At 36.5% G+C, this 24,414-nt stretch overlaps 1 protein-coding gene across 2 annotated transcripts; it reads right to left on the minus strand.

The window, feature by feature from the left end:
- Nucleotides 1–412: 412 nt before the first annotated feature.
- On the minus strand, nucleotides 413–11,349 carry LOC142985265 (uncharacterized). 2 transcript variants are annotated; one of them, XM_076133332.1, is made up of 9 exons: nucleotides 11,249–11,349; nucleotides 9,628–9,706; nucleotides 8,123–8,221; nucleotides 3,783–3,911; nucleotides 3,352–3,426; nucleotides 2,744–2,811; nucleotides 2,035–2,128; nucleotides 1,553–1,715; nucleotides 413–947 (listed from the first exon to the last, which is right to left on the minus strand). In XM_076133332.1, the coding sequence occupies exons 2-8, from the start codon at nucleotides 9,697–9,699 to the stop codon at nucleotides 1,578–1,580; spliced, it is 675 nt and encodes a 224-aa protein (XP_075989447.1). In that variant the 5' UTR covers nucleotides 9,700–9,706; nucleotides 11,249–11,349; the 3' UTR covers nucleotides 413–947; nucleotides 1,553–1,577. The 2 variants fall into 2 exon arrangements, with proteins under 2 accessions (XP_075989447.1, XP_075989448.1); XM_076133333.1 differs by lacking the exon at nucleotides 11,249–11,349 and having other exon boundaries at nucleotides 9,628–9,944.
- Between the last annotated feature and the right edge of the window lie 13,065 nt (nucleotides 11,350–24,414).

Here is a 24,414-nt window from a genome sequence, read left to right on the forward strand (position 1 = left end):
CTATACTAATATTATAAAACTGAAGAGTTTGTTTGTTTGTTTGAACGCGCTAATCTGAGGAACTACTGGTCCGATTTGAAAAATTCTTTCAGTGTTAGATAGCTCATTTATTGAGGAAGGCTATATATCATCACGCTACGACTAATAGGAGCAGATTAACAGTAAAAAATGTTACAAAAAGGGGAAAATTTTTACCCATTCTCTCTTATGTGACGCAAGCGGAGTTGCGCGGGTCAGCTAGTTACATCTATCTACCTTAACTATTGCTTATTTATTACCATTACGTTTCATTACCAAATAAAATATATTTAAAAGTAAAAATTATTTTATTGAGCTACTATTTACAATACATGTATGTATGTGAATGAAGCAAGGGAAGTTTGTAAGGATCGTAGCAAGTGGCGTTCTTTAGTCTCGTCCTACCCCTATGGGAAAAAGGCGTGATTTCATGTATTACTAGATATAAAACCCCGGTTTCGCCCAGGTGATTTTGTCTACGGCAATTGCCGTAGCAGTGGCAACACTTGTCTTTGATACTTGTCAGCTGAAGAGTTTATTTGTTTGTTTGAACGCGCTAATCTCAGGAACTACTGGTCCGATTTGAAAAATTCTTACAGTGTTAGATAGCCCATTTATCGAGGAAGGCTATAAGCTATATACCATATAGGCAGAGTACCAGTAAAAAATGTTACAAAAAACGGGGAAAAACTTTGACCCATTCTCTTATGTGACGCAAGCGAAGTTGCGCGAGTCAGCTAATTATTAATATACATAGAAAATTACAGTTTTTTGTTATTTGTCCACCCATCCAAGTCGCGCCCTGCCGACCACCAGCATGATGACGTCATCGCTCTGTGGCTCCACGGTGGGCCCCACTCTATGTGTCGGGTATATGAAGGACCTTCTTCTATGTCCCGGAGACCCTGGAGTTTGTACTCTTGATGAAGCTGCAAAGAAACAATAAATAAATAAATAAATATCATTGGACAACTCACACACGGTCATTTGATTACAAACTAAGCAGAGCTTGTACTGTAACCAAATAACTGATAAACATATTTATATACTTCTAAATACATACTTATATAGACACATTAACATCCAGGCTCAGAACAAATACTCGTGCTCATCACACAAAGATTTGTCCCGGGTGGGATTGGAACCCACCACACGCGGCGCTACGGTTGTTGCGGCGAGGTGACCGCTTAAACCACTACGCCAAACGTGCAGTTGAACTATTAAAACGATATATGAGCGCTCATAGCCAGTTGTGCTCACCGGTCGATAAACGATCTGTGGGTTAAGCAACCGTTGGCGCGGTCATTCTATACCAAGATGGGTGACCACATATAGGTATTTGAACTGAGCATTTCCGTGCTTCGGAGGGAACGTAAAATTCGGTCCCGGTTGTTGACAATTAAGATAACAGTCGTTAAGCCATGTCAAAGGCTTTTAGGGCGGCTTGAACAACTTTGACACAAAGTTGACCACTAACCATACGATAGATAGATAGATAGATATTGAAAATAGGTGTATTTTCGGGAATACTCACCGTCGCGGTCGCGACGCGGTAAACGCTAGCTGTGCGAGCGAGAGGCATAGCACGAACGCCGCAGGAGCGAGCAGGACGACAATACTACGTGTATCACGGCTAATAACAAGTATATAGGCAGCTCGAAGTTATCCAACCAACTTGTTATCGATGAGTTGCAATCCTGAAATAAAAAATAATAATAGGGTAGTTCACGAAAAAATAGTTACTGGACAGTAGTCAAGTCGGCTACTCTTTATGAAATGTCAAAAACACATTTTAGTACAGAAATACGACAGTGACGTCACAGATTCGTTATTTTGTTGGTATCAAATAAGTGCCTAATAATAATTCAGTCTATAATAATTACAATTCAACAATTTGAGCATTTTAGATGAACCTTTTACGAATACAAGTTTAATCATTTTTCGTTAACAAAGTCAAGTATACAAAAATTTATTGAAATAAATGCTGCTTTTAGTGATCTCAAATTGAAAACTTACTTTTTTGTATATAGCTGTTGATGTACAGTTATCTGGATAAAAATCTGGACCACAGCACGACCATGGCGGATTTTTGACTTCGGCCACCGTAGTACTGCAACCGACAATTAATTTTATACATACACGAGCCGACCCGCGCAACTTCGCTTGCGTCACATAAGAGTGAACGGTTCAAAGTTTACCACGTTTTTGTAACATTTTTCGTAGTCTACTCCGCTCCTAATGATCGTAGCGTGATGTTATATAGACTATATCCTTCCTCGATAAATAGACTATCTAACAGTAAAATAATTTTTCAAATCGCACCAATAGTTCCTGAGATAAGCGCGTTCAAATAAACAAACTCTTCAGCTTTATAATATTAGTATGGATAATATCACTCTTGTTATACCTGAAGGTGCAGGCAGGAGTTTATGAAATACACCCACGTTTCACCATTAACAATGTTAATCCCATGTAATAGGGGGCGAGACTATTGCCATGAACACGTTACCGCATTCCGGATTACTACTGAAAAAATGCATATAAAACTCTTCCGTTACTGACTGACTGATGGACAACGCACAGTCGAAACTACTGAGAGTAGAAACTTGACATTTGCTATGAAGACCCCTTAGCAAGTGAAGAGGGGCACTAAGAGAGGATTTTTGGACAATTCAACGCAGGCAAAGCTAATATAGTCAAATAATGAATTAATTAATACACTTACTTATGTTCGCAGCATTTGAAAATCAGTCTCATAGCATGTGTCCACTGTCCATCGTCTTGTAAACCTTTCTGTAAAATAAATATGTTAACCCTCTTATTCATAAACACTCTATAAACCTATTTTAGCTATATATGTTTTCTCTTTTTCATTTCGCTAAGGAGTGAAAAAAACAAAACACTTTATAAGCCTTTTATAACTTCATATATTTTTATGAATAAGGGTTATTGTTTAATTACTGACTGCCTACCGTATCTCCACAACACAGTTACCTGGGTTATAACACGATAGCCTTCAGTAAGACTGGTTGTCAGACTTTCAAGCTTCTGACTACTGCTAACGACTGTCAAAGATCTTTGAAAATGAAAGCTGGGCCAACATTTAACGTGCCTTCCGCAACACGGAGGATCTCGGTATGTATTATATAAAATTGCATGTGAGTGCATAGTACTCATAACTAGCGGTCCTGTATGACAACATGTATGTATGTGAATGAAGCAAGGGAAGTTTGTAAGGATCGTACCAAGTGACGTTGGTTTCTGCCTACTCCTATGGGAAAAAGGTGTGTTTTTATGTAGATACTTATGTATAACATGTATTAAAATACATACCTCGATCAGATTGGTTGAGAAGTAATGCAGAAAAGCGCATTCTAGCAGCAAGAATAGTAGTACGAGTGCTGCATACTGTAACAAATAAAAAAATATTTCATACATAAGAAAAGATTTGCTACACATTATATGCGGTTCGGTACGTTCGGTCCGGTAATATTTAACGAAAACCAAAACGCCTCCACGGCGCAGTGGTTTAGGTCGCCACGCCGATACCATTGTGTCGGGAGGTCGTGGGTTCGATTCCCACACGGAACAATTATATTATTTGTGCGATTCCCAAATGATTGTTTCGTGTCTGGTTGTACTTTGTGTCCGTTGTTTGTATGTTTGTAAAAGTCCCCGCGGCACAAGTGCAATTCTTAGTGCGGGAGTTGTTTTAAAAAAAAAAAGTAAACTGCATTCATTTGGCTTGTGCAAGCCTAACTCACCATGAAGAGTAGGAAGGCGGATCCCGTGACAGCCCCATAGAAGCCCATGAAGCACACGAAAAATAACAATACGGAGACCAAACTCACTGCTATACCCACTTGTAGCGTCAACATGTCTTGTACGAGGGCCTGCAAATAATACATAAGAAATAATGTACATACTTTTATTGCTTAAAATCGTCTATGTTTGTTTGTTTGGGATCAAAAGTCCTACGGCAAAAGGAATCAACGGGATAAAATAGTACCACTACCTTTTATGCCCGGAAGATGTCGGGCCAATTCAATAGTAGTTTGATAATAAAATAATAAGTACTTGTAAAAGTAATTGGCAGCTAAATAATAATAGTTACTTAACATTAGCTAGTAAACGTCATAATATGAAGTATTCAGCGTGACCTACATACTGCGGCCGAGCATCTATTATTCATTGTAAACCCTACCGTAGCTAATATTGTGTTATTTAACTAGGGGTGGAAATGCACATATAGACCGACAACTTACCCCCTGGTTTCTCATGTATATTAAGCGGTAGTTTATCTATTCAATAGCGTTTTTTTTGTATGAGTTTTGACACTATTGAATAGATAAACTACCGCTAAATGTACCTCAGAAACCGGGTGTAAGTGGTCAATCTCAATAGCGTTTTTGTTGTATGAGTTTTGACACTATTGAATAGATAAACTACCGTTAAATGTACCTCAGAAACCGGAGGTAAATGTACTCAGAAACCGTGGGTTTCAAAGTACGAGCCTAGGAATACTCGAAAAAGCAATAAAATAGTTTTTACTCAAATATTTATCAGTTTTTATAGTTAAGTTCAAAATATAAAAAGTGACCCACATAAAATTATATAATATTGGACTTAGAATTGCGGTTTTACGTGCTCTCCGAGACTACAAACTCTAATAGGTCTACAATCTCAACTTCCTAACTGAAGGCAATTTCTGAAAAGAAACCAAAACCTTTAGCGTGGCAGTCGCACACCAACCTAGAACCATTTCCGGTAGACAGCTAATAGGAAGAGTACTACGAAAAGACTTTTTCGCCCGACCCGGGATATAAACCCGAGACCTCTTGCACGACAGTCGCAAACATTACCGACGGCGTAAATTTTAAAAAGTCTGTTTGTTTGTCGTATGGTTAGTGGCAAGCCTAGCGTCAAAGTTGTTCAAGCCGCCCGAGAGGCTTTTGACGTGGCTTAACGACTGTTATCTTAGTAGACAACAACCGGGACCGACTATTAACGTGCCCTCCGAAGCACGGAGACGCCCAGTTCAAATACCACTATGCGGTCACCCATCTATGGACTGACCGCGCCAATGGTTGCTTAACCCACAGATCGTTTACCGACCGGTGAGCGCAACTGGCTATGGGCGCCTCAAAAGTCGGTTAATAAGTCACGAAGGATTGATAGCAAGGAAATGGGTCGTCGAGGTCGTACCAAGCAGAGACGAGAACGAATATTGAATACCACTATACGGTACTATGAATACTTTATTTGTTAGTTTGCTAAAATTGTCACTGTGGACTGGAAAGTGTATTTAAGTGATGTATATAAGTAAGGTCAATTTGGGTAACTTTGAATCATTCGGGTAACATTGACAGTGGGAAAATGATCTAGTTTCGATTATTTTTTCATATGAAACCAACGCAATTGATTATTGATTAAGTTTGCAAAACTAAAATAAATCTTTATCAAGTGTGTTGGTTTCATATGAAAAAATAATCGAAACTAGTTCATATTCCCACTGTCAATGTTACCCAAATGATTCAAAGTTACCCAGGTTGACTGTACGTCTGCTGGTAGTTAAAATTAAAATAAATATTTTTGGACTCCGTTGACTCCATTTTCGTAGGAATTTTGTTCTTATATATAGGTACAAACCTTGTCCCGACAGTTGCTAAGATGTAAAAAAAGGATGATCCAATTTAGATTCAATGTTCAAAAGTTACGCGCGTAAGGACATAGATACATTTCGGCGACTCATTTTTATTTATACTTTTATACAGTTGCCACCAAATAACTTGAACAATTTCGCTATATATCATAGGGAACGATTTCTAGGTCCGCTTTGAAAGAATAGCAGATCGCGACGGCTAGGGCTATAGCGCTTCGATCGCTTGTTTGGTAGAACAGTCAACCAAGAGTCCTGCACTGGGTCTACGTTTAGTTTGCTTTCTAAAATAACTTCTTGTGTTCAAGTCGTTTGGCGTCACCTACACCTATAGACTAGAGGCCGCCTACGACTTCGTCCCCGTGGGAACCCTTCCCGTGGAAATCGCGGGAAGCGACTTTGCTTTATACTATGTAGTGAAGTATAGATCGTGAAATAAATAATCAGGCTTTCTTATTGTCGTATGGTTAGTGGTCAACCTAGTGTCAAAGTTGTTCAAGCCGCCCGAAGACCTTTGACGTGTCTTAACGACTGTTATCTTATTGATAACAACCGGGACCGACTTTTTACGTGCCCTCCGAAGCACGGAGACGCCCTTTTCAAATACCACTATGCGGTCACCCATCTATGGAATGACCGCGTCGAGGTTTGCTTATCTCTCAGATCGTTTACCGACCGATGAGCGCAACTGGCTACGGGCGCCTCTGAAATACATACACGCGAGGCATGGCCAGTGTAAATTCTATTGATAGATAGACATGAAACGACGTATGTAGGTTATGACACAATAGAAGTAGGGCGCTATGAAAGTGCTGTATAATGCATGTTTACGTACTTGCAACTTTCATAATAGTTAGTACTTTTAGAACGATCTCTTATTCATAAAAATATATGAAGTTATGAAAGGTTTATGAAATGTTTTGTTTCTTTCACTCCGAAATTAAAGAGAGAAAACATATTTTAGTAGTTGTTCAACTAAAATAGGTTTATAGTTACTATATAACTTTTAAACTCTCGCGTTGCATGTTTAATATATAATAGAATACGGGAATTAACGCGAGCACGGTTATAATAATCGCGTTAATTCCCGTATTCTATTATACATTAAAGTTACTATAGTTAGTGTGTTTATGAATAAGAGTGATAGAATACCAGATAATAAAAATACATGCATAATATCACGCCCTTTATACCCAAAGGTGCAGATTTATATGAACTCAGATAGGTACCTACTTCACAAAACAAAAATAAATTATAGAAAAATATACTTTGCATCAATAGTAGGCAAGTCTTCGTTTTTCGTTGATAAAATTAAGTTGAAAATACATACTTGTATCTATAATATCACGCTTTTTTCCTATAGGGGTAGGCAGGCGACCAAAGAACGCCACTTGGTATAATCCTTACAAATTTAATGTTATAGTATACATACATTTGCTTTTGTCCATACATCTATACTAATATTATAAAGCTGAAGAGTTTGTTTGTTTGTTTGAACGCGCTAATCTCGGGAACTACTGGTCCGATTTGAAAAATTCTTTCAGTGTTAGATAGCCCATTTATCGAGGAAGGCTATAGGCTATATATCATCACGCTACGACCAATAGGAGCAGAGTACCAGTAAAAAATGTTACAAAAACGGGGAAAATTATGATTCTCTTATGTGACGCAAGCGAAGTTGCGCGGGTCAGCTAGTATTCATATATGAACGAATCATCAAAGGCCATGAAATTAACCCAAATATGAAAAAAGACAAATTACCCGCATTTTTGATACTATCTGTGTAACAACTTTATATTATTAGTTCGGAAGATAGCCGGCACGGCATGATGCCTATCTTACTATTAGGGTCAAATAATAATGACAAACCTATCGAGCACCCCTCCCCGATCGTGTTTTAGCCGACTTTAAACAAAGGAGGACGTGCTCAATTATTTTTAGGCTTCCAAAAGGGTGAAAATGAGACTCTATTTCTGAGACTTCGCTGTCTTTTTGTCACCAGACTGAGTCTCATGAACCGTGATAGTTAGACTGCTAGAATTTTCACAGATTATGTGTTTCTATTGCTGGTATAACAAGTAACAACAAATATTAAAGAAAAACTAATAACTCTGGCCCACACACTCACACACGAACGTATTTTTTTTGCCTTTCATTCCAGGAGGAAACCCTTGCCCAGCAGTGGGACAGTATATAATAACCTTATCAGTGTAGCCTTTCCTTCAACTATGTTGGAGTAGGCTTCCAGTCTCACCGGATGCAGCTGAATACCAGTATTATACATGGAGCGACTGCCTATAGGACCTCCACAACACAGTTACCTGGGTTATAACACGATACCCCTCGGTAAGACTGGTTGTCTTTCAAGCTTCTGGCTACTGTTAACGACTGTCAAAGATCTTTATATAACTAATCACTGAACTGACTGCTGGTAGAATAACCTACCTTAAGTGTATTACTGCCGGTAGCATCCAATATTGTGGAGAGAGTGACCGGAGATATGATAATCCAAAGTCCGAAGGAAAACGTGATACAGCACACCACCTGAAAAATACATAAATATGAGTTGAAGAAGAAAAACATACACCTCCCACGCAAGTGATTGCAGTTTCGAACCCGAGGCAACACACCAATCATTTTACATAGATGTGTGTAAGTATTAGAAATAATTATTACTTGTTCCAACGGTACGGAGAGTAATTTAGAACAGTTCTTGAAGGTATGCAAAGTCCCCGTACTTAGCCAGCGTGGTCGACTCAAGGCCTAACCCTCATTACGGGAGGAGACTCTTGCCCAGCAGTGGGACATAATGCATTAAACTTAATTATTACGCGTGTTATTCCGGAAAGCGTAAGTGAGTTGGTTGATTTACACTCGCGATATGATCTGTGTAATGTATGTCTTTACGTAAATAGTAAAATAACTCTACTACAACATATTTACCGTTTATCATAGTTAACCTACAAATGTAAGAAGTGACCTTACTAAGTTATAGTACTATAGCCTTGTCCTTGAAGATATTTACCTAATGTATACACATTACAAAGCTGAAGAGTTTGTTTGTTTGTTTGTCTAATCTCAGGAACTACCGTCTACGTATGGTCTGATTTGAGAAATTCTTTCAGTGTTAGATAGCCCATTTATCGAGGAATATATATCATCACGCTGCGACCAATAGGAGAAGAGTACCAGTGAAAAATGTTACAAAAACGGGGAAAATTGTGACCCATTCTCTCTTATATAACGCAAGCGAAGTTGCGCGGGGCAGCTAGTGTTTACATATTATAGAGGTCAATGAAATCTTAAAAGGGTAGAAATAACACAATTTATTATTAAAACCATAAACAATAGACCGTGAACTACAAGGTCAGCGTCTGCCATTGAAGTCCTTGACATCACAACTTTTACCGGCAAAGGAAATCATTCGATCAGCCTTCAAGATTTTATTATATTACACTATTATTTTAAAGACATTCTCGCAAGGAATTGCTCTTGTGTCGGGACTTTTATAAACGTACAAACAACGGACACAAAGTACAACCAGATCCGAAACAATTATTTGTGGATCGCACAAATAATTGTTCCGTGTGGGAATCGAATCCACGGCCTCCCGACGCAATGGTAGCGGCGTGGAGACCTAAACCACTGAGCCGCGGAGGCATTACTTTAGTATTTGCACTTCGAAAGTCTCTGTAGTGCAGTAGCTAAGATGTCCTCCACAGCACTTTTGCTGGGAGACCGTGGGTTCGATTGCACGCAACAAAAATATCGATTCGTTTATAGTTTGTATGAATATGAGATATCATACACTCGTACATAAAATGACGCTTTCTTCCCATAGGGGTAGGCAGAGACCAGACCACTTGGTACGATCCTTACAAACTTCCCTTGCTTCATTCACATACATACATACATCTTCCTTAATAATACAAATTTAAATGAAATCTTACCATTATTATAAAATTAACGACGTACAAGATGCAGGCAGCGAATTTAGATACTTTACTCTCTGTTTTGGCCATTTCCAATCTGAAAAAATAAAAATTATACAGTGATAAAAAAAAAAGTGACAGCCGAGTGGTCTAAGTTGCACCTCCCACGCAATTGATCGACAGTTCGTACCCGAGTTTAGTACAAGTTCATACATACTATAATGCGAAAGACTTTTTCCCCAACCTAATATATTTTTAACTACCTATCTGACCCGCGCAACTTCGCTTGCGTCACATAAGAGAGAATGGGTCATAATTTTCACCGTTTTTGTAACATTTTTCACTGGTACTCTCCTCTTATTGGTCGTAGCGTGATGATATTTAGCCTATAGCCTTCCTCGATAAATGAGTTAACTAACACTGAAAGAATTTTTCAAATCGGACCAGTAGTTCCTGAGATAAGCGCGTTCAAACAAACAAACAAACTCTTCAGCTTTATAATATTAGTATAGATAGTATAGATAATATATAGATTATAGATTGAACGCGGTACAGTGGCAATCATAAGTATACTTACATATATCTTTATATATATAATTCTTATGTAAGTGTGTATGTCACTGAACTTCTCTTAAACGACTGGACCGATTTTGATGAAATTTTTTGCGTGTGTTCAAGGGGATCTGAGAATGGTTTAGATTCACATTTTTGTCCGCTGGACAAGGTTTTTTTAATTGTTTTTTTATTTATTAGTAACGTGTAGACAGGATATCGTCTGTCGGGTCCGCTAGTACCTATATAAGTATGTACATATTGACTGCACGAAAGCCTGTATTAAATATGTAAAGGCAGCGGCTACTTCCCAAGGGTTTTACGCTTATTATCCTATTATTTGTTCCAGGGGGATACAGGCATTTGTTATGCGGGTTTAAGTATTTTAAATTTTATTTTATCGTATAAAAGAGCAGTGGTTGCCGAGTGTTATAAGTTGATACTTCCCACGCAAGTGATCGCAACACACCAATGACTTTTTGAAGTTATGTGTGTATTAGAAATAATTATCACATGCTTTATCGGTGAAGGAAAACATCGTGAGGAAACCTTGCATGCCCAAAATGTGTTTAATACATTTATTGAGGGCATGCAAAGTCCCCAACCCGCACTTGGCCAGCGTGGTGGACTCAAGGCCCTCCCTCATTACAAGAGGAGACTCTTGTCCACAGTGGGACAGTAATGGGTTAAATTTATTTTTAATTTTATTTATCGATTTGTTAGTGGTCAGAGGTTAAGGGCGAAGTGGAGGGAACATATAAGGAAGGTGACCCCATCTGCCCCATCACCATTTAAGGCGAATAGCCAGGAAGAGAGAGAGAGTATGGTTAGTGGTCAACCTAGTGTCAAAGTTGTTCAAGCCACCCGAAGGCCTTTGACGTGGCTTAACGATAATCTTAATTGACAACTACCGGGACCGACTTTTTACGTGCCCTCCGAAGGACGGAGGCGTCCAGTTCAAATCTCTGGAATGACCGCGCCAACGTTTACTTAACCCACAGCCTTTTATAATTTTAAATTCTATTTTAAAATAAAAGTACACTCCACTAAATTCCTTAATAAATAAATAATTTAATTTTGTACTTACATAAAAATTTTAACTATGCAAGTAATACACGAACACTACAAAAATGGTTTTACGTAAATATTTTATCGAAATTGTAACAACGGCGCGCGCTACCCCTCCCGCGTTCAGTTGGGTACTGAGTAAGCCAGGTAATGCATTAAATAGTGGCTAGGGGTTGAAATATTCAACGTCACTTATACGCTAAAATTCCACATGTACTTGGGTACTTGACTATCAGTCAAATCAGATACTCTTTATGAAATGTTACAAACACATTTTAGTATAGAAATACGGTGTAGTGACGTCACAGTTTTGTATTTTCGTTGGTATCGAATGAGTGCCTAATAAAATGATTTAGATAGTAATTTCAAAATTATTTAAGACTAGAGGCCGTCCGCGACTTTGTCCGCGTGGAAACTACCCGTGTAAATCCCGATTCCTCGGGAACTCCTGGATAAAAAGAAAACTATTTTTTATTATGTGTCTTCAGCTACTTACACACCAAATTTCATCGTAATCGATTCAGTTGTATTTGCGTGAAAGAGTAAACATCCATACATATTTACAAACTTTCGCATTTATAATATTATAAATACGATAGTAGTAGAAAAAAATTACATAGCCTGAGCATTTTAGATGAACCTTTTACGAGTACAAGTTAAGTTTTTCGTTAAACCGGTCAACTAAGCAGGTACCTCATTTTAACACGATAGCATGCCAATTGCACGCTTAGCGCAGTGGTTAACATAGCCGCAATAACCGTATACCGCGTCCGCATCCCGATCGAGACAAATATTTTTGAAATGAGCTCAAGTATCTGTTCAAGATAACTTCTTCTTCTTATTGTATGTATGGTTAGTTAGTGGTCATCCTAGTGACTAAGTTGTTCAGAGCCGCCCGAAAGACCTTTGACATGACTGTTATCTTAGTAGACAACAACCGGGACTGACTTTTTACGTGCCCTCTAAAGCACGGAGACGCCTACCTTAAATACCACTATGCGGTCACCCATCTACGAAATGACCTGGCTACGATAACAAGGAATACAATTATACATTTTTTTGATTCTTGACCGTACCTTTTTTTTTCGTCGGAAAAATGCATTACTGTATGTCCCGCTCCAGGGAGGAGGCGGGGGTCTGTCGGGCTCCCCCGCCGGCTAGGCGTTCCGGCTTTAAATTAACAAAACATTTGGCAGACATTTTTTCTTAATAGAATAATAGTATTAGACACTCTTTTTCTCATTAACAAAATTATGTTTGATATCAGCAAACGAATAGATTTTACTAAAAAATAAATTCAAAAGTACATTCATGGTACTTCGTTGTTGTCTTGTAGTGGCAAAATGATCTTGCGTCAAAATTTATCAGATTTTTTTGTACATTATTTAATGCCTAACATCGCTTAAAATAAATTGTGTGTATCTATTTAAAGTAGGTATTCTTAACATAGGATGAAAAGGCTAGGCATCAGATATTTAAAAGGTAATGTAATAGACTAAAATCGACTAAAATTTTGTTGGCAACACTGGCGATAACTGTCATAATTCCTAGGGATGCGTACATCGATTCGACTATATCCTATTCGCGAATTGAATGTGTAACTTAACCAAAAGGTTTAATAGCCACATTAAAAAGTACAGTTTTTACCATTACATTAAGAAATTTTTATTAATATAAAATGTTTTACTCTGAGGAGATTTTCTTTTCAATTATTTTAATTTTTACTGTTATTGAAATTTTGAGTAAACTTTTGCGACATTCAATCGATATCCAAGAAGTTTACTATAACGATTCATTTTTATTGCATTATTGTTTTTAATGAATGTCTACACAATCCACGAATTAAACTATAATAATATAAAGGATTTCATTTATATCGATTATAACGTCAGTTTACTATGCGATATTTAGTTTAGTTTTATCGAAACGGTACCTCCCTATATGTTCTATCGATTTTTTCTTGCATTCATTTTTCAAGTTGCTTTTGGAGGGAAGCGTAAGGAGCTGAGCTGCACGTAGTGTCCATTTGCTATTTTCATTTGTGGTATATGTGTGAAACTTGCATAATTTTTAACTTTTTTTGTCGTGGATATTAGTATTGAAGTCGTCTCAAACATAATTATTGTTTGTACTATCTTAAAAACTGAGCTCTTGTAGTTCTAGATAGTTGCCGGGTTTTTGAGGTCTTCTAAAATGGCGGTATGTTTGGCGTCGAGAGAGAACTTTCGTTTTCTTTTGTTGTTAATTTGCTTGAGATACAGTTACAGGGAAGGTAGTCTTTACTCTTGATAATGTCTTTTTGTCGATTTCAAATTTGTACAACAGTGACCAACAAGTTTAAACATATAGTTTTTTGACTTGTTGGTCAAAGTTGTCCTGAGATAAGTTTGGCGCAATTTATATTTTGTGGTGCAGAAGCTGTCTAACACCCGGTTTCTGAGGTACATTTAGCGGTAATTTATCTATTCAACAGCGATTCTAAACATGACAGTTTGAATAGATAAATTACCGCGGAATGTGATATTTAATTCTTAAAGACAATTCTGTTTGTCTTAGTTATGTTAAAAGATTGGTATTTGTTGTCGTATTCAAGTGAATGAGTTAGTTACTTAGTCCTTATTAGTGGTTGTCTGGTTGTCCTTTTTCGTTTTAACGCTGTTAAAACAAGTAAGTACTTCATTTTGGGTAGTGTATTTATTTATTTATTTATTTATTTATGGTTCGCCTACAATTGTTACACTTTTCTTACATAGGTAAACATACACAGGAAAAATAGGATATATGTGTACAATATTAATCGGCAAACACAACATGCATAGAAGACAGATTACAAACTATCAATGATCCAGTACTTTCAATAAAAAATTTTATATTAGATATAAAGTGACCCAATTGTTAAAATCTAATTCAAATCGAATGTTTGTCATTATCGAGTCTGTTGTGAACTTGGTTCTTGAAATTTTTGAGGGTGTTACCAAACAGATCAATTTTGTTAGTGGAATTATTATACAGTCTACTAATTCTTGGTATGGGAGAGTTGTAGCCGAGAACAGTTTTACGTGAAGGAGGATGTAATAAATTAATTTATAGAATTTGTAAAATATATTTTTTTAAAGTGTAATTCAACAGGTAAATTAAAAACTAACAAATAAAAATATCTACTTTACTTAAAATACTCAATTGAAGTCTAAAACTAACGTCAGAAACTTAATTTGAACTGCTAAATGAAAAATACATAGTTAATTTCATTGAGGAGTTCAAATTAAGTTTATAGCAATAAACCTAATATTTATTTATTATTAATATTTATTATTTATTTAGCAGGCATGCAGTTGTATACAACTGGTTAATGCCTGTATCTTGGTAACTCGCTATGATGTAATCATTCATTAAATAAATATTTGTCCAGTCTATTTTTGAATAACAAAATATAAATTAATATTATTATAACAAAAAGTTAACCCTTTAACTGGTAGAAGCATTTTTTTATGTCAGAAAAATAAAATCTCGTTTTATGGAATCATTGTGGGTAGTTTAATAATTAATGTTCAAGAAAAAAAAATATACATGTTTATAATAAGAAAAAAACATGGTGGCAATATCCTTGCCAGCACCAGTCTCGGCCTTCGTCGTTCATTGCTTTTCTTGGTGAAATAATTTGAAACATGGATGTATACATAGTTCAACTTTACAACGTTCACATTCTATTTTAGACCTCTTATTATTTCCTTTAGTGCTGCAGTAGCGACACCTCTTATAAGTCTCTATTTCTATAGGCCAGTGTTCACCTAATCTTTCAAATCTGATTTCTTCAGGTACACCGTAAATTCTTTTTTGTCTTTCATCACTTTCTTCCACTCGTTTCTTTTTTTTAGTTACATAATTTGGCATTGATTGGAATGATCTTTTTCTAAAGGTTTTATTATCCACCAGCTCCCTTGAAAGTGCAATTCTGAATTCTTTTTGGCTCATAACATTGTGCACTCGGGTGTTCGTTTGATGTAATATATGGGCATTGGTTATTGCAACATCTATCAAAAAATAAAATATTCGGGTCCACCATTTGCGACTTCTTCTACCCACGGAATATGATGTTCTTTTTTGGTCGAAACGATCGACACCACCCATACGTTTTGTATATTCTGGTATTAGTAATGGGCATTTGATAGTCTTTTTTGAACCGTCTTTTTGAGTTCTATTACAATTTCTTTTTTCTTTAGGATGGAATGCTGTGCTTACAACATTCACTTGTTTGGTATCTTTCCAAACAGCAAATCCTACGTTCTTCTTGACCCTCCACTTCCATTTTCCTTTCTTCAGTTTTTTGAGCTTTGCGGTTGCCCTAATAGAAGCTTCCGCTATCTTCTGATCTTCTTCTCTGTTTCCAGTCTTTTTTGGTTTCTTTACCAAAAGTGGTAAATCGACCCGATCACTTCGAATTGTTGCTGTACTGTAGACACCTTGTTCATATAATTCTTGCATAAGGTCAAAACTTGAAAAGAAGTTATCAAAAGCCACATGACCAGAATAACCATTTCTCAATAAGGGCTCGCATAATGATTTTACGACATTCCTTCCCAGTCCTGTCTCTGCAGTATCAGTCTTGCCTGTGTAAACTTGGAATTGATATAGATACCCTGTATTACTGTCAGCTCTGCACCATACTTTGTACCCGCGTTTCACGGGTTTCATTGGCATATATTGTTTCAGGCTAGAGCGACCCTTAAATTTAATCATGCATTCATCAATCGACTGAGAATTAGTTGTATTTGCATTATTTTGACATAGATTGTTCAAACGGTCAATAAGAGGCCGCAATTTATACAATTTATCATAGTTATTGTCATTACGGCTCGGCATTGTCATATTATCATTGATATGCAAGAATCTTAATATCTTTTGGAACCTTTGCAATGTCATAGTTTCAGCTATTTCTACTACATGTAATAGTGGATCACTTGACCAATAGTCCTCGATTGTAGGGAGTACATGAATACCCATCTGTATTATGATGCCAAGAAATGCTTTTAATTCCGGTATAGTTATGGATGTCCAGTTTCGTGCATTTTGTTGTTCTGCATATCTGTTTGTCTGTGTTATTATATTTTCCATTACTTTGTTATCAAAAAACAGTTCAAAATATGTAATCGGTCTTGTTCTATTTGGTAGATTTTTGGTACAGCGTAAAGGTGGGCAATCGAAGTTTTCCAAGTTAGGACTTTGTTGCCAAGATTGCTTTTTCCATTCGACCTCATCTGCATCTGATTCATCATCTGACGAAGAAGAAAAGTCTGAAAGGTTTGGGATTTCTCCGTCTTCAGACACAGATGACTGAAATCTTGCAGTTTCCAAAGGAGAATTTTGAACTTCTGCTCTAGATGTAGAAGGTACAGGTAAATTTGTTAGGCCGGGACTTTCTCGTACTTGTTCCGATGCTGAGCTAATCAGAACATCTTCACCTAATAACACAGAAAGCAAGTCTGAATCTTCAACGCACTCGGTAGCTGTCACTTCTTCATCATCTTCAGATAAAAAGCCATCTGGTATACCGAATAGATTTTCAAGCTCTTCTTCTATTTGCTTGTCCGCCAAAACCTGTCTTCGCTTACTCATTGTCTAAAAAAAATGTGAAAAGTAAAGGTTACTTATACATTTCTATACAAATCTAAAACAAACCAGACAAGTGCAATGGTAATGGTAACTGGTAATGGCATATATGTTGCCACCATGTTCGGAGCCAATTTTGAGAACAAATAGTAATTATTGTTAGAAAATATATAGTAAAGCATAATTAGAATACCATTTACTTTACAATAAATATAAAATCTTACCGTGGCTACGTCGCAATATGAAGATTTTCTTAGATTTTTATATAGATCGTCAACTTATGAAACTTTTAAAAATACCTTCAATCAAAACTTTGTCATATGTCAAATGTGCCAATGTTTTATTTTTTAATAATCTGTGATGCGTTCCTTATCACGCAGAATCGGTTACTTTTTAAGTAGTAGTATTGCCGTACGAGAAAAAAAATAAAAATGTTGGTGGCATAGATATTGCCACCACCAGTAAAAGGGTTAAGTCAATTTTTCTTGCATGCATAAATTTTACAGGAGAGCGTTATAATCGATTGGTGTAAAAAAAATGTACTATGGTTAAAGATTTTATTGTTTTTTATTGCACAAGAACGAACTAGTTTTACATTGGGTTTTGAATATTTAAGTTTTATTTATTATTCGCTGAAATATCTGACTTAAGTTTTTTAGAACGCACTGACAACGCGACTTAAGTGTTTAGTAGCGTATTATAACTACTTATTTTATTTATTAACATTTAGGAGATACAAATGTATTAATTAATTAATATGAATTATTATTATAATTAAATTTCAACAACAGAGACAATATTACTACAAAGCGTCACTTTCTTCAGAATCTGATATATCTGGGTCAATATTCCTGGCATCAGCAGCAGTTACTAAATTCTGATAAAAATTATGAAAACATTCTGGTATCAAAGGTAAAAGTGATAATATATCACGTTTTTTTTCCACGCTTATTGGTAATGGCTTGTCTCTTATCTGCATCAAGTGAAATTCCTTTTCTCGCCGCGTGTTCCGTTTGTAGTTAACGGTTTTAAAAGCTTCATCCCTAGAAAGAGATGTTTTGTACTTAGTGTCTAATATGCTATTCTAACATGCAATTCTTATTAAGTACTTACATTTACTTCTCTTATTCTTTTTAACATTACTTCATTATTAACTATTTTACAGCTTACTGTTCTAATGCTATCAATATATATGCTTAAATATATATGATATACATTGTTTCTTACACAATACTTAAACTATACGTCTCGTTTCTTTTATTTACAATAACAACTATTTTTTTAAGATATGTAAGAAACACTTCTCTTTTTGTTTTTTCCATCAGTAACATTGGCCAGTTTCTGGGTTTCAAATCTAACTCCACCTTTTGTTCGACCTCGTCTCTCTCCTTCGCGAACTGGGGGCACTCTGACACGAGGTCCGGCAGTGTCTCCATCTGCCCAGGTTCGCAGCGCATAGGGTGTTTGATGGCAGTAAAAGTGTGAAATAGTAGTAAAATCTCCCCCAAAAAGGGGGGTGCGGAGGCCCCCCCATTTAGAGAAAAATGCAAAAATAAGTTTGGAGGTTAGGCTGAATGCGGGGGGCAGGGAGGGGTAGGTAATCTCCCTCCAAAAGGGGGGGGGGGGTTCGGAGCACTAACCTAACGTGACTGCTCCGGCGCTGCGGAAGAACAGCCCTTTCGCCCTTACGTATTAAATTGCAGGCACTCATGCTCGCCTCCACAGCCTCGGCTTTTTGGAGCCTGCGATTAATTACAGTGGGCGAGGGCTGCTCTTCCCTTCGCGCCTCCGATTTATAAAAACACTCTAGGTGTGTGACAGACAAGTGACCACGTGGAATTCGGGGTAGACTGATAAGATTTCTGTGACTGATTTAACATTGTCAGACCATGTTGGTGGTCTCAGTCATACTCTTATCTAAATATTTCTAAGAGAAATGAATAATAAATAAAAAACAGATTTAAATTTAATTTAATTTATTGGATAAACATAATTAATTACATTTATTAGTTCCTTAAATGGGTCCCCGTGGCGGTGGGTTATTTTTCTCCGCCACGAGTATTCAACCAACCAATCACTAAAATTCTTTTTATTTTGTTTATCTTTAAACACCTTCTTCAGGCCACGCCATTGGCTTTCAATTCGCTGGGTGTGTGTCCCGTCTGGTGCCACAAATCTGTTCTCTGGGTCACTATGGTTGACCCTTTTGTGTATGTACCCATGATTAGGAAGACTGAGGTAGGCTCTCCAGTAATCCGTATGGATAATTGAGCCTACCTCGACATGTTTTTCTATTAGTGGCACCAAGACATCTGCAGTTCTCTCATTGTCTGGACACACTTCCAGTCTTAAATCATCATTTTTATCTTCAATCATGCCAATGACCCAGTGGCCCTCAATTTGTCTTCCTCTGTTATATTTTCTTTTCCCAAATTTCGACTCGTCAATTTGGACCACTTTTCCCGGTCCTCCTATCTTCCCAGTTTCTTCTTGGTGTTCTACTTCATACACCACTACTGCTTCACGACAGTAATTATACCAGTCCGATATAGTTGCTTTTGACACAACTGGTCCGTCATCTTCAGCAATCTCTCTCTGCACTTGGTGGCATGTAGTTCGATCGCTAAATGCGAACATTAATTGAAAGATTAACGTCAGTGGTAATTTTATATTTTCGAACCACGTTCCTGCTGCTCTGCTTAGGGATTTGGTCCGACAATTCGATTTCCTGCAGCGAAATTTGCCTAAATGGCCTGCACCCGCTCCAGTTGTCAATACCATAGGCTTCCTATGGTATGCACACTGTTTTTGAGTGGGTATGAGCCTATTCTCCTCTGCAAACCGAACACATTGTTCTTCAGTGCCCAGATCCTTGTACAGCTTTTTCCAAGACCATTGTGATCTGTAACAAACAAAATCCACATTAATTTACATATACAAAATAGCAGCAGTAGTATGTAGTAGTAGTAACTATAAAATTTAAAATAAACTCATACACAAACAACATATAGCTTGCATAAAACTGACCTTAGGTCTTCGGCAGTGTAATTCTATTCTTCTCCCAGAAGAGCCAGTATAAGTGGGCTCATCGTCGCACGACGACGAATCCACATATCTAGGACTTGATGTCTCAACTGAAACAGCAGCCCCACTGGATCCAGCAGCCCCACTAGGACCAGCAACAGTCACCGCGAATGACATTTCAGTAGTGAAAAATTTCGGATATTTGATTATTTATAAAAAAAACTAAATATCTCCGCAGCCTGAAACTTTGCAGAAAGACTCCATAGGCCTAGCCCTTTCTGCAAAAAAATTTTGGTTGCCCAACTCGACGGTCCATATACTAAACTTTATCCAGCTACTGTATCATTGAAATGCATTTTTTGAGGGACTTAAATGTTTAGCATTAACATGAACAGTTACATCATCCGTGCAATCGAGATCCTATACATTTCTAATGAAATTATTTGGTCATTGGGGTACTTGACGATGCCGTCTATAATAGCCTCTGAGAAAAATAATTTCCATTGTGTAACCACCGTGGTTAACGATAAAAAAAAATAAACTTCTTTTCATCAAAACTGATTTCTGATACAGCATTGCTACAAGCTACTGTATCATTGAAATGATTTTTTTGAGGGTCTACAATGTTAAGCATTAACATGAACAGTTACATCATCCGTACAATCAAGATCTTATACATTTCCTATTTCTGATACAGCGTCGCTACAAGCTACTGTATCATTGAAATGCATTTTTGAGGGTCTTAAATGTTAAGCATTAACATGAACAGTTACGTCTTCCGTACAATCAAGATCTTATACATTTCCTATTTCTGATACAGCGTCGCTACAAGCTACTGTATCATTGAAATGCATTTTTGAGGGTCTTAAATGTTAAGCATTAACATGAACAGTTACGTCTTCCGTACAATCAAGATCTTATACATTTCCTATTTCTGATACAGCGTCGCTACAAGCTACTGTATCATTGAAATGCATTTTTGAGGGTCTTAAATGTTAAGCATTAACATGAACAGTTACGTCTTCCGTACAATCAAGATCTTATACATTTCCTATTTCTGATACAGCGTCGCTACAAGCTACTGTATCATTGAAATGCATTTTTGAGGGTCTTAAATGTTAAGCATTAACATGAACAGTTACATCTTCGGTGCAATCTAGGTCTTATCTATACGTTTCCTATAAGCAGCTTCGTAAACAGAAACATTTGTTCCATACTTTTAAAATAATTAATGATAATGCCGCAATTTCTGATACAGCATTGTATAAATCTTAAAAATCCTAGCTACTGCATCAGTAAAGTGCATTTTGTTGTATAGGGGGTCTTAAATGTTAAGCATTAACATGAACAGTTACGTCTTCCGTGCAATCGAGATCCTATACGTTTCCCATAAGCAGCTTGGTAAACAGAAACATTTGTTCCATGCTTTCAAATCTTAAAAATCCTGGTTACTGCATCAGTAAAGTGCATTTTGTTGTATAGAGGGTCTTAAATGTTAAGCATTAACATGAACAGTTACGTCTTCCGTGCAATCGAGATCTTATACGTTTCCTATTTCCTCCTATTTCTTATACAGCATTACTACAAACTGCTGCATCATTTAAATGCATTTTTTTATGTTCTTAAATGTTAAGCATTAACATGAACAGTTACGTCTTCCGTACAATCTAGATCTTATACGTTTCCTAGAAGCAGCTTGGTAAACAGAAACATTTTTTGTTCCATACTTTGAAAATAATTAATGATAATGCCGCAATCTTTGATACAGTAATGTATAAATCTTAAAAATCCTAGCTACTGCATCAGTAAAGTGCATTTTGTTGTATAGAGGGTCTTAAATGTTAAGCATTAACATGTACAGTTACGTCTTCCGTGCAATCTAGATCTTATACATTTCCTATAAGCAGTTTTACAAATGCATCTCCGATTCTACGTCGAATTTAATGGCTAGAATGGTACTCACAAGGCCAAATTGTTAAAAATCAGATCTAGTTAGAAAACCATCTACGTCTTAAATATGTATAACCATGTTGGGTTCACTGGAAAAATAACTGAGTAGTAGGTACTGTTTATGACTTCCAAGTGACGAAAAGTTCTTCTCATTGCCATGAGACTATTCAGAGTCAGTCTCGGTATCCTGATTTTTACGTAAATTAATATTCATTAAATCTGTGATTTCTGATAGGTACAGCATTGCTACAAGGTAGTGTCATAAAAATGCATTTGTTGAATAGAGGGTCTTAAATGTTATGCATTAACATGAACAGTTACATCTTCTGTACAATCTAGGTCCAATACATTTCCTATTTTCTCCTATTTCTGATACAGCATTACTACAAGCTACTGTATCATTAAAATGCATTTTTTTTGAGGGTCTTAAATGTTAAGCATTAACATGAACAGTTACATCATCCGTGCAATCGAGATCTTATACATTTCTAATGAAATTATTTGGTCATTGGGGTACTTGACGATGCCGTCTATAATAGCCTCTGGGAAAAATAATTTCCATTGTGTAACCACCGTGGTTAACGATAAAAACAATTAAACTTCTTTTCATTAAATCTGTGATTTCTGATACAGCATTACTACAAACTACTGTATCATTAAAATGCATATTTTGAGGTTCTTAAATGTTAAGCATTAACATGAACAGTTACATCTTCGGTGCAATCTAGGTCTTATACGTTTCCTATAAGCAGCTTGGTAAACAGAAACATTTGTTCCATACTTTTAAAATAATTAATGATAATGCCGCAATTTCTGATACAGGATTCTATAAATCTTAAAAATCCTAGCTACTGCATCAGTAAAGTGCATTTTGTTGTATAGAGGGTCTTAAATGTTAAGCATTAACATGTACAGTTACGTCTTCCGTGCAATCTAGATCTTATACGTTACCTATAAGCAGTTTTACAAATGCATCTCCGATTCTACGACGCATTGAATGGCTAGAATGGTACTCACAAGGCCAAATTGTTAAAAATCAGACCTAGTTAGAAAACCATCTACGTCTTAAATATAACCATGTTAGGTTCACTTGGAGGATAACTGAGTACTGACTGTTTATGACTTCCAAGTGACGAAAAGGTCTTCTCATTGCCATTCGACTTGTCAGAATCAGTCTCGGTATCTTAAAGTTGACGCAAATTAATATTCATTAAATCTGTGATTTCTGATAGGTACAGCATTGCTACAAGGTAGTGTGTCATAAAAATGCATTTTGTTGAATAGATGGTCTTAAATGTTATGCATTAACATGAACAGTTACATCTTCTGTACAATCTAGGTCCAATACATTTCCTATTTTCTCCTATTTCTGATACAGCATTACTACACAAACTACTGTATCATTAAAATGCATTTTTTTTGAGGGTCTTAAATGTTTAGCATTAACATGAACAGTTACGTCTTCCGTACAATCAAGATCTTATACATTTCCTATTTCTGATACAGCATTGCTACAAGCTACTGTATCATTGAAATGCATTTTTGAGGGTCTTAAATGTTAAGCATTAACATGAACAGTTACGTCTTCCGTACAATCAAGATCTTATACATTTCCTATTTCTGATACAGCGTCGCTACAAGCTACTGTATCATTGAAATGCATTTTTTGAGGGTCTTAAATGTTAAGCATTAACATGAACAGTTACGTCTTCCGTACAATCAAGATCTTATACATTTCCTATTTCTGATACAGCGTCGCTACAAAATACTGTATCATTAAAATGCATTTTTGAGGGTCTTAAATGTTAAGTATTAACAGGAACAGTTACATCATCCGTACAATCAAGATCTTATACATTTCCTATTTCTGATACAGCGTCGCTACAAGCTGCTGTATCATTGAAATGCATTTTTGAGGGTCTTAAATGTTAAGCAATAACATGAACAGTTACGTCTTCCGTACAATCAAGATCTTATACATTTCCTATTTCTGATACAGCGTCGCTACAAGCTACTGTATCATTGAAATGCATTTTTGAGGGTCTTAAATGTTAAGCATTAACAGGAACAGTTACATCTTCGGTACAATCTAGGTCTTATACGTTTCCTATAAGCAGCTTGGTAAACAAATAAGAATTTGTTCCATACATTGAAAATAATTAATGATAATGCCGCAATTTTTGATACAGCATTGTATAAATCTTAAAAATCCTAGCTACTGCATCAGTAAAGTGCATTTTGTTGTATAGAGGGTCTTAAATGTTACGCATTAACATGAACAGTTACGTCTTCCGTGCAATCGAGATCTTATACATTTCCTATAAGTAGTTTTACAAATGCATCTCCGATTCTACGACGCATTGAATGAGTAGAATACTCTACACTGTTTAACTAATTAATTACAAGATTCAGCGGCTTCTTTAGAGAGTTAACCGATGGATATCTATTCGTTTGTAAGGATAGATAATCATTGGTTTAAAGACGTGTCCAGCAGTAGAATATGTAAATAAAACTGTAATGTTTTCTTTGGAGGATCCTTTTTCTATCTGGTATACATTTTTGCATCCTTTCTCAGCCAATATTTTGCCTGTTTTCAAGCAAATG

The sequence above is a fragment of the Anticarsia gemmatalis genome, chromosome 29 (genome assembly GCF_050436995.1).
Source record: "Anticarsia gemmatalis isolate Benzon Research Colony breed Stoneville strain chromosome 29, ilAntGemm2 primary, whole genome shotgun sequence".
Classification (NCBI taxonomy): domain Eukaryota; kingdom Metazoa; phylum Arthropoda; class Insecta; order Lepidoptera; family Erebidae; genus Anticarsia; species Anticarsia gemmatalis.

Excerpts from the sequence above, each read along its gene's own strand:
- LOC142985265 (XM_076133332.1), bottom strand. The coding sequence starts at position 9,699 with ATGGCCAAAACAGAGAGTAAAGTATCTAAATTCGCTGCCTGCATCTTG. Across the intron at positions 2,812-3,351 it reads TCTCAACCAATCTGATCGAG|AAAGGTTTACAAGACGATGG; the intron begins GTATGTATTTTA and ends TTTATTTTACAG. Across the intron at positions 1,716-2,034 it reads CAACAGCTATATACAAAAAA|GATTGCAACTCATCGATAAC; the intron begins GTAAGTTTTCAA and ends TTTTTATTTCAG.